This window comes from Pteropus vampyrus, unplaced genomic scaffold (assembly GCF_000151845.1).
Source record: "Pteropus vampyrus isolate Shadow unplaced genomic scaffold, Pvam_2.0 Scaffold552, whole genome shotgun sequence".
Taxonomy (NCBI): domain Eukaryota; kingdom Metazoa; phylum Chordata; class Mammalia; order Chiroptera; family Pteropodidae; genus Pteropus; species Pteropus vampyrus.
The window spans coordinates 107339-118286 of record NW_011889333.1 but is presented as its reverse complement, the minus strand read 5'-3'; the positions used below and the strand labels follow the sequence as shown (position 1 = coordinate 118286).

Below are 10948 nucleotides of genomic sequence, written 5' to 3'. Positions count from 1 at the left end.
AACACCTGTGACCTGGTATGCTGCTGTTGATTTTGCTGGTGAAAGGGCAGAGCAGTGATTGTTGAAGTTAGTGACTTTGATCAGTATTCCTGATGTTTCTAGAGTTTCTCCAGAAATTATTTTTTGAAAGAAAACCAGCAGTTCTCCTGCTGTTTTCTTATGCTCCATCCATACTTCTTTCTGTTCGTTAAACAGGACAGTTTAGTTCCTATCACAAATCCCTTGTAATGGTAGTTCTCTCTAGGCCTCGAATGTTCTTCCCTCAGATCTTTAATGGTTGGCTCTTTCCCATTAATCTCACCTCACCTCAAATATTACATTGTAGAGAAATCTTTCTTGACACTATGTTTTAAATAGCGACTCTTCTAGGTACTATCATATCGTTCAATTTTTTTTCATAGCATTATAATTTAAAGTTATTTGTATTTATTATCTATCTCTTCCTATCAGAATGTAAGATTGTTAGATCATATATTCCATTTCTTTCTTCCTTCCTTCCTTTCTTTTTTTCTTCCTTTTCTTTCTTTTGGCATGGCAATGTGACAGTCCAGTAGAATTGAACTGTGTAATGGTTTTCGAATGTGTAATGGTTTTTAAGGAATAAATGAACAACCAGCTAAATGAAAATAACACATATGGCCATTATTTATCCTGTTTCACTCTATTTTTTACTTCTTCCTAAGCATATGACATGAATATTGGGGTATGTTCTAAGGATTTTTTTTCTATTTATTTTTTCCTTTTTAATTGTCTTCCAGAAGAGCTCGTCAATGTAATTTTCTGGTTCACAAATTTATTACATATTTATATCCATCCTAGTTGTATTTTTTGTATTGTGCAACATACTAGTTCAGAGGCCTATATTCTAAATGTTTCATATCTATAATGAAAATATTTTTTATTATGACAATAATGGCATCGAAATTTTATTTTCAGTGTAACATAAAGAAAAAATCTCATTTTATTCTTTAATTTTAGATAGAAAGTAAATTCCAGTTAACTCTATACCTTTTTTAAATAGCTTATGTCACAATAGCAAGTTACTAAATGTTTTGTAAGTATCTATTTGATCTTCACCATAAATCTAACGTGGGTAGGGTGTGAATTCTCATTTTTCAGATGAGAAAAGTGAAGTTCAAAGAGGTGAGGTAAGTGGATGGCAGATCTGAGATTTAAACACCAGTCTTCAGTTACTACCCAGTACAGTTGTTTTTCTTCCCATACAGGTTTGTCCCTTAGTTTATGTCATATTATTACAGCAGAGATTTTGGGATTTCTCTCATTATCCCTAAAAGGTATTTAGTTTTATTGGCTTGACTGTTAGTAGAGAAGACATTTAAAATAACAGTGGCAACAACAATAAATGGATATAATGTGCTAGCCACTTTTTTAAGTGCTGTACATGTATTAACAAATTTAAATCTCTTTATAATCCTCAGAGGTTGATAAAATATATGCATTTTGCAAATGAAGATACTAAAGCACAGAGCAATTAAAAATTTTTGAAATCACACAGCTAGCAAGTGACAGAGTTAGAATTATCTGGCTCTTGATCACTACCTTAATTTACAATAACAGAAACTTTATTGCAGCTTATAGTTTATAGAGAGTGTTCATATCCATTATCTACTGGACCCCAATACCACTTTGGAGAGAAGAGAGGTAGGATTTGATAGAAAAACAGAATAGTACTAAGTTTCAGAAAGGTGATTTGATCTATCTCACCCTGATAGCAAGTGACTGAAATTCTTTCTTCAGAAATCTAATTATATCTCTGTTCTTGAACCATGTTTTATTAACCAAGATTTTATTAGCTCACTATGGTCTCCTTAACATGTTTTTCTTCTGCAGTGAGTTATAATTTTGTGGGCTTAAAACATTAACCTAATTATGTTTCTAAGAAATATTTTATCTCTTAGTATTTTGATATTCTTTAATCATGTCTCTTGCAGTTGAATTGCGATGATTTCAAGAAAGGAGAAAGAGATGGGGATTTTATCTGCACCCTTGATAATGCAGCTGTTTGTGGCACGGATGGAAAAACGTACAGCAACAGATGTGCGCTGTGTGCTGAGAATGTGTGAGTATTCTTTGAAGCAGGCTTTCTCCCTAAAGCATTTTCTTTGTATAATTACATGACACATTTTTTATGGTCTTTAAGATAACAATCCATTTTGTGGGAGTTAGTCATCCATAAATTATTAGGACTACTTCTCTTACTACTCTTAAAGAAAAAAATATTTATAATCCTTTAGATTTTACAAAGCACTTTTCTGTGAAGTTTATATGATGGTTATCACTTCACTGTCTCTGTGAAGTAGATAGACATATAATCTGTATCTATATACATATAGATACATACACACTTATACACATGCATACATACACTGCACACATTTATCTATTTATTTTCTATCTATTTCTGAATATATCCTTTCTCACAGAGAATTATGTGATTATTAAGTGCTCAGTAATTCATAGTATTAGAGTAGGTAATTGGGATTTTTAATATTAAATTTCCCATCTATACAACTTTTATCACATAGCTGAAGTATCTCACTGTCCTATATTATGTACCTATTTTGGTTCTCTCTCCACCCTCAATGCTAGGTTTGGTTATTGATTGTCTTCGACCGACAAGATAGCATACCTGCTTTGCAGGTTCTGGCTTGTGACCTCAATATTGAATTGTCTGCTCTTCAGTTTTTGCAAATATGAGAACCAATGTTTGAGAAAGCTTGTAAGGAATATGATAAATACTCAGTCTTCAAGGTTCTACAAGCTTTATCCCTCCTCATAATAAGTATCTTCACCAAAACACAACTGCATTAAATCACGTGACCCCTCACGTGACTGCATTTTCAGAAATACAATCTCAAATTTTGCCTTCGACTCTCACCTGGGTCAACATAAAAGAAACAGAAAACAAAAACAGACATAGGAAGAACATACAGGTTTTTACCAGATACGTGTTTTGTAACGCTACCGCAAGCACTGTTCATTCAGTTCCTATTGTGTCTTATGTGGGGGATCCTGTAATAGGTTCTTTAAATCTCTGGTTCAGGTGAAACTTTTCCGCTCCTAATTTCTGGTTTACTTCTTTTATTGTACAGTGAGGGTTACACTGCTCGTCGGATTTCTTTCTTAGCTCTGTCTACTAGAAGATTGGAGGAACATTAGAATTCAACTTTGTTTTGTTTTGTTTTCCTCAGCTATCTTTCGATATAACTTTTTTCTTATCACTTTTAACTACTTAGTTTTTTTCTTTATATTATTTTTATTGAATTTTTATTGTTATACCAATGCTATCATTGTAACGAGCCTTATCTTTTTAAACAGTAAGAAGTGTATCTTACATTTGCCGTTCTATATTTTCAGATATGCTTTAAAACTCTATTAGGCTGAATAAAATTAATTATTAGGACTTTAAGTACTTTCTATGAAAAAAATAAAATGTTAGTTAGCATAACCTAAGTGAAGAATGGTGTAATAGGATGCTAGATACTATAAACTTGAATTTGTTTATTTAAAACAATGAAAACATCAAAGGCAACAAAATTCCTTGGGGGGCATCTGGTATCTAGATACAAGTTTCCTTTTTGCCATGCTTCTGATATGAATCTGGACATAGCGGGAAAAATACTGGAAATAATATTTATAGGTTTCACTATTATCAGGCTATCAATGTAATTCCATTCCGTTGACTCCAAGTTATAAACATAGGCTCTCATTAGAAAGCATTAAGTAAAAACTGCAATGGGATATCTGTTTTCAAGAGTAAAGGAGAAAAACAATGCATTTGAATGATGAGAAGTTCTGTGATACTAAACCATCATGTATACTCTTTCAATTCCAGTAAAACCAGGTCCCAAGTTGGCATAAAAAATGAAGGAGAATGTGAAAACAGTAATCCAGAGCAGGTGAGGACAACTGTCAGAGTGGCGAGAAATATCGGGAGGCTGACTTCTAAGAGAAAGAAGATGCTTTCCTTTTCCTTTTTGGTGGGGTGTTTGGAAGGAAGTAATTCTTGCTGTACTCGAAATGAGATATGCTTGTTTAAAGGAAAAGTAGTAGATCATTTCAGAAACTGGAGCAGGTTACTTTGTCTTTAGACTTTCAGCTCTATTTCTGCTTTCTATGAAAAGAAAAATAGAGAGGGAAGGAGGAAAAGAAAAAGAAAGACAGACAGAAAAGAGGGAGAGAGAGAGGAAAGAAGGAAGGAAGGGAGAGGAAGGGAAGGAAAGGGAAGGGAAGGGAAGGAAGGAAGAAAGAAAGAAAGAGAAAGAGGGAGGGGAAGGGGAAAAAGAAGGAAGGAAGGAAATGTGTAGTATAAAGGGCAATGCACTTCAGTCATTTAACCTGAGTCGAAACCCCGTCATTCTCACTTACTGTCAGGAGACTTTGGCCAAATAACTCAACCATACTGTACCAGTATTTCCGTATCTAAAAATGAGATTTGAATTAAATAGTTTCTTTTTATGCTAAAATTCTGTGAGCCTGTGATGGTATGAGAAGAAAGCAAATGTCTCATACATGTCACATTTGACTTTTTCTAGCCGAATGATTTTTCTGAGTCAATTTCTGTATGAAGCTAGAGCACCTGAGGTTATCTGAACCAAGGCATTTAGAACATATTTTAAATCTCTTTGTTGGTGTCATCCAGCAGATGGTGAGCAAGTTGAGGACAAGGACTATGTTCTACCTTAGTTGTAGCACATAGTAGTTCATCTGTATTTTCTAATAAATGAATAAATAAATGAGTTCCATACTTACCCATAGGAATTATACAATACCTACTGAGCTCCTTCTACACATCTGTGACTGCTCTAGGTGGCTAGTGTGCACTGGACAGAGAGGCACTGAGTTCTATAAAATTTCTGAAAACAGTGTTGTAAGCATTGTAATCAGGATGGTGAATGTCAAGTTCTTTCCCTGTTCTTCAGGATATATGTAGTGCCTTTCGGCCTTATGTGAAAGATGGAAGACTTGGATGCACAAGGGAAAATGATCCAGTTCTTGGTCCTGATGGAAAGACACATGGCAATAAGTGTGCGATGTGTGCTGAGCTGTTGTAAGTATCATCATCTTTAAGCAGGCCAAGCAGGTGGCCCTGATGAGGGTGCACTTGGTTGCTATCCTAAGAACCACTCCACAGAGAGATCAAGCCCTTTTCACGAGGCATGCAATCCTTTGTCTTTGTAAGATGGAGCAGTCCTTGCTCCCAGAGTGGCTTTTCTCTTTTTAATTCACATCATCGGCTAAAGGTCCTTGCAAGGAGTGAATTAATGATTATGTTAGTTATTACATTCAAGACTCTTAATTTGTTTAATTGCAATGACTTGAAAATACATATTATTTTATAAGGTACAATGTTTTAAAATTTAAAAACTACTTTCAAATGGAATGACCTAGATTAGTCATTTGACATGTATTACTTCATTTGGATATGAATAGAGACTCTTACTAAAAATGATAGTCTAATTAACGGAGTAATAATATAATAATAATAGTAATGCTATATGGCCAAATTCATTATTAGTATAAAAGGTGGACTTCTATGAAAGGGGGACCTATTGGGTGACTCTTTCTCTGACTGCCTGACGTGGCTCTGAGCATTGAGACCCAGGTATGAGTACAATCCAATGAGTCTGTAATATTCTGGGTGTTAAACAAGGTATGGACTCTCTGATCTGTATGTCAGAAAGTCTTAAAGTGCTCTATATACATCATTAGATCTTTAAATCAGGACAGGGAAAGATTTACAGGTTCATAAACTTCACACCTGCCTTTGAAAATTACAGTGCACTGTTGTAGAATTCAAGGGCATGCCCTATCAGGTTTACAAAACAATGATTATAACTGGTTTCCAGACAGGAAATCGGTCTAATATCCACTTTCTTATCTAGAAGACATGCACTTTTAGTGTTCAAACCTGCACTAATTCTGTGACTTTCCTTTCCTTTTCATGCATAAGCTAAAAAAGAGAATCTGACCTCCCTAACTCCTGGTTTCTTCCTCTGCAGAACTAAGACAATAATGCCTTTCTCAGGATGAGTCTGCAATTATATATAATAGATATGAAGGACTTAGAAGCACAACTCCATGTAGCTTTTAATAACAATGATGCTTTTACATGAAGGCAAACAAATACTTTACAAGATATAAAAAGCTATACACAAGGGTGTGGATGACAGTATGTCAAATACCCAGTTTGGTTTCACCCTTGTCACAGCATTGTTTTAAAGCCCTTGGTTCTGCCTGTTAAAGGGAATTTTCCTGACAGTCTTCTGTTTGTCAATCAAGGAGTCACACCCATCCAGTTTTACAGAACAAAGCTTCTAATTGACTGTCAGTGAGTGAGTCAGTTTCACTCCCTTCCTTATCTTTAGAAATTTTCTGGCTCTGACAGTCAAGACAGAGAAAAGCTTGTCTCGTGTATTGGATCAGCTTAACTAGCTAGGGCAAGGATATGAAAGTGCTAAGCACAGAACCAGACACTGAAAATTTGATGGAGCCATAAACTGACCAACTGTTTTCTTTCTTAACAGCTTAAAAGAAACTGAAGAAAATGCCAAGCGACATGATGAAACCAGAATTCGACGAAGTGCTGAAGAGGTAAATTATTCACCAACATAATTTGGTTTTTGTGGCTATAAATATTAACAAACTTATGCTTGACCATCTGAGGTAATTTAATTTAATACTGTCATTGTCCTTCATTATCACATGAAATTTTTTCCTTTAATTTCACAATTCCTCAATTGACAATTCCTAGTATGTTAATCATTAAATTCAAATCTAAAACTGGCATTTCCCACCTCATGCTCAAAATATGCAATTTCCTTGCGACAGCATGGATGGACCTCGAGATCATCATGCTAAGCAAAATAAGTGAGACTGAAAAAGTTGAAAATCACATGATATCACATATATGTGGGATGTAAACCTGAAAGCAACAAGTGAACAGGACAAACAAACCGAGACTCGTGGACATGGACTATAGACTAATGGTTACCAGAGGGGAGGAGTAAAGGGGGTCAAATATGTGGTGACAGAAAGAAATCTCACTATGAGAGGTGAACACACAGTGTAAATATATATATGCCTTACTGTTAAAGTGTACAGATGAAACTTATTGGATTTCATTAACCAGTGTCACCATAACAAATTAATTAATTTTAAAAAATGCAATTTCCTCTTTGCTTAAAAAAAAATTACTGTAAGTCATAAAGTTTATAATTTTCAACAGACTTCTCTTTTGGTTAGTGTAAATTAATCTTGCTTTGATTAAATTGTAAAAAATGCAACATAATGTAAATTAGACAGGAATAACTTTAAAATAATAATTCTAGAGTCTTTTAAATATAATAGCCATTCATATATTTTATATATAATCCCATTGACAGTAATCAAAGTCATTAATTCTTCCATTATGGTTGTTATATTTAGTCAGGCCTGCATTTATAAAGGTCTCATTTCTGTTTAAATAAGAATCTCAAACAAATATTGAGATCGTTGTTTTAAAGTTTAATATCCTTAAAATTGTTTTTTCTAGTTATTAGTATTTAAAAAAATCTTTTTGTTAATAGAATAGTCATTGCAGGTAATGCAGCCTGGATTTCTTAAATCAATGAGATTATTAAACCCTACTTTGAATAAAAGCGCTAGCAGTTACTTTCCTAAATGACTAGCCTTTTGTTGAGAAGTCAGAGCATGGGAGTTTTAGCCTTAGTTCTGTCAGGCTCTGGGTGTGTGAAACTGAGCAAGTCATCTCTTCTCTCTGGGCCTCAATTTTCTTGTCAGCAAAATCAGGAGGTTGGATAAATGATCTCAATTCTGCTTTCCTGTTGGATTGTGATTCTGTCTTGCACCGCTTTGTGCTATCCATGTATACTATTTTTGCCAATTTCAGGGCATTTGCTTTCCTAAGGGAGACATAGATCCAGTTTTTGGTAGTCAAGGGCTAACCTTCCACTTCATAATGCTTTTCAATGAAGCGAATTTCCCACCCTACATAGGGTATTCAGTTTTCAATTAAGTAACACAGAACACTATGGGAGGCGAACACATAATGCAATATACATACAACACACTGTTGAATTGTACACTTGAAACATTGGATTTTGTTGATCAGTGTCACCTCAATAATTTAAAACACACACACACACACACACACAGTCGTCAGTAATTTGTTCAATACTCACTGAAATTTGAAAAACAGTTTTTTAGTACTGGTTGTTAAACTTGTCTAAAATTTTGGGCCTTCTTGTGATATTCAGCATTTTATTACTCCATAAACACAGCGAGTATTTTTTTCCCTTGTCTTTCATCACATCTCAGCTATTTTTCCCTTGTCCTCTCTGTGGCTGTAGTCATTGTTTTGGTGGAGTCACTGGACATGATTATGTTGAAAAGGACTGATTTATAGTGATGGCTCAATATCTGCCCCATAATTAAACTGTCAATGGGTTGCTCACTAAAATATTTGTTCAGAATCTCCTTGACTGAATCACAACTTATAAACTGAAATTATCATTGTTTCTCTTATGGGAATTATTGAGCATTAATTTTATTACCTGCTGTGATTATCAGGTGACTTGTCATCTGAGTCTATGATCCTGGATTGTAACAACCAGGAAGTTTGGAGCACACCCATTGCTCCTCCAAATACAAACATCTTCTTATTAGGAGGTGATTAAGATTCTCTTTTAAAGCATCCTAATGAAATATGTATTATTAAAAATAATCAATACAAGCTCTAGAAAAGGGCCTGAAGGGTATCTGTTTCAAAAACCTCATTGTGTAGAGAGTGAGAAAGGGTCCCAAAGATGACAGGGTTTGTTACAGTGTCCTAGTGAATTAGGAGCACAATCTAGCTACCCACGTCTTCTGACTGTAAACCACACTCTTTAAACGCATGTCTTCTTGGCTGAAATGGTAACAATTGAAAAGAATTCTAAAGAGAAGCATTTTTGTAGGTTATATTAAGGTAATATATTTCATCACAAAATATGTTTATTGACATAGAGATTCCCGAGTCTAGAGTAACTTGGAGTGAGTGTGTGTGTGTGTGTGTGTGTGAGAGAGAGAGAGAGAGAGAGAGTTTAGACCTTATCAAATAATAGTTTTCAAAACACAGAGAAAACCTGAAAGTACTGAACCAAAGCGTCAGGAAATCTGGATGCATACCTCTCTTGGATTTTTTGGGGAAAGTTACCACCTTTCTAAAGTTTTCTAAATAAATATTTGCCTTGATTTTCTACCCTTCTAAGGTGGGTAATAAAGAAAAATTAGATTTACTCTTTCTGAGGTTTCTACCTACCATATTAGAAATATTATGAACATCAATAAAGGAGGCAGAGTACATAAAAATGATCCACCGGTCCACAGGGAGAACAAATTAAGCAAAATGCCATCAGATACCAGCTCATTCCTTTCTCCTTGCCAACTAGTTTGGATTGCTCTTGACTTCATTCATATTAAGCAGCGTTTAAGCATCTCATCTCACAGATTCTGTTCTCTGTTCATTGGCAACTATTTTTTTACGTTGGCTGCTGCATTTTGTTATGTCTTTGGTGGAACTCCATGAACAATCTTTCATTTTCATTATCTTTTTTCTAGATTTGAAAATTAATGAGAACTATCTAGTTTTAGAAAATATTTATTCAATCTTATTTTTTCCAAGGCCCTTTGACCTTTTAATAAATACATTACATAGCAGATACAGTGTAATTTCACAAGGTAATTACTGTTTTCTATTAATTCTCAATAGGCTACATGTGTTTATCCACACCTTTGAGACCTGACATTCTTTGACTATAGAGCTATGATGTGCATTTTCTGTATTAAAAAGTAGAAAAGTGCTAAATGTAATTACTTGTCTTTTTAAAGGATTTTTGCAAGGAATATGAAAAGGAAGTGAGGAATGGAAGACTTTATTGTACACGGGAGAGTGACCCAGTCCGTGGCCCCGATGGAAAGATGCATGGCAACAAATGTGCCCTGTGTGCCGAAGTTTTGTGAGTATAGATGTGGTTTTGTTGGAGTAACTCAGAAGGTGAAGTGGAGGTTGATTGGAATAATGACTAGGAACTATGTTGAGGTGAGGATTTGTTAAGAATTTTTGAGTGGTTTCGTGCTCTCTGCAAATCATAAAACTACCTAGCAAGTAGATCCTAATCGAGTCTGTCTATTTCTGAGTACAAATGGATTCTGTTTTCCAGTTGGAAGACTACTAGATTACAAAATACGTCTAAACATTTCCTTCCGGGACCTTGTAAACCTTTTTATGAGATAGCCATAATACAGAATAAGGGTAAAATCAGATGCCAAGACATTGATGGTTTCTTTCAGTAATTATCCCATTGTGACAGAGTTAGATGGGATGCCCACGAAAAGTTCATGTTCGTATGTGAATTGCATTAACTTTATCTTTTCAACTTGGACTTCTGACCTTGAGGGAAGAGCAGATTCCACAACATGTAAATTATGGCACTTATGAAGATGTCACAAACAAGGTCTCATCACATTTTCTTTCAGATCCTTAAACTATAAGCTCTTTCCCATATGCTGTCCTACTGCCACTTCATCTCAGGCTTGGCCAGCTAATGTGTTCTCTTCCTTATATTGCATTACAAGATAATACTTCCTTGGATGAAACCTCCTAAAATCCCTAATTGAAATGATTTTATTTTATAACAATCATTGCTGTTGGCAACCATATAATTATTTCTATGACTACTTGTTGACTGTCAGTCTTCTCTACTTGTCTATAAGTTCCAAGAAGACAGGTATGTGTTTGTTTTGTGTACTACTCTACTATATGCCTAGGGCCTAGGCCAGTGCTTGCCAAAAAATATTTTCTAACTAAATGTTGGATGAATTCAGGAACAAAGATCCCTACTCTCAAGAACCTTAAGGGTAACTAACAGAATAAACCATGGATGTG

The 10948-nt window shown here is 34.9% G+C and overlaps 1 protein-coding gene across 1 annotated transcript in view; it reads left to right on the top strand.

Moving 5' to 3' along the window:
* SPINK5 (serine peptidase inhibitor, Kazal type 5) overlaps positions 1–10948 on the top strand; it is a 128162-nt gene that overhangs the window by 77673 nt on the left and 39541 nt on the right. Inside the window, exons 9-14 of the mRNA XM_023525347.1 lie at positions 1953–2080; positions 3857–3920; positions 4944–5071; positions 6549–6615; positions 9892–10019; positions 10166–10168. Coding sequence (XP_023381115.1) covers positions 1953–2080; positions 3857–3920; positions 4944–5071; positions 6549–6615; positions 9892–10019; positions 10166–10168 — 518 coding nt within the window. The remainder of the gene's footprint in view (positions 1–1952; positions 2081–3856; positions 3921–4943; positions 5072–6548; positions 6616–9891; positions 10020–10165; positions 10169–10948) is intronic.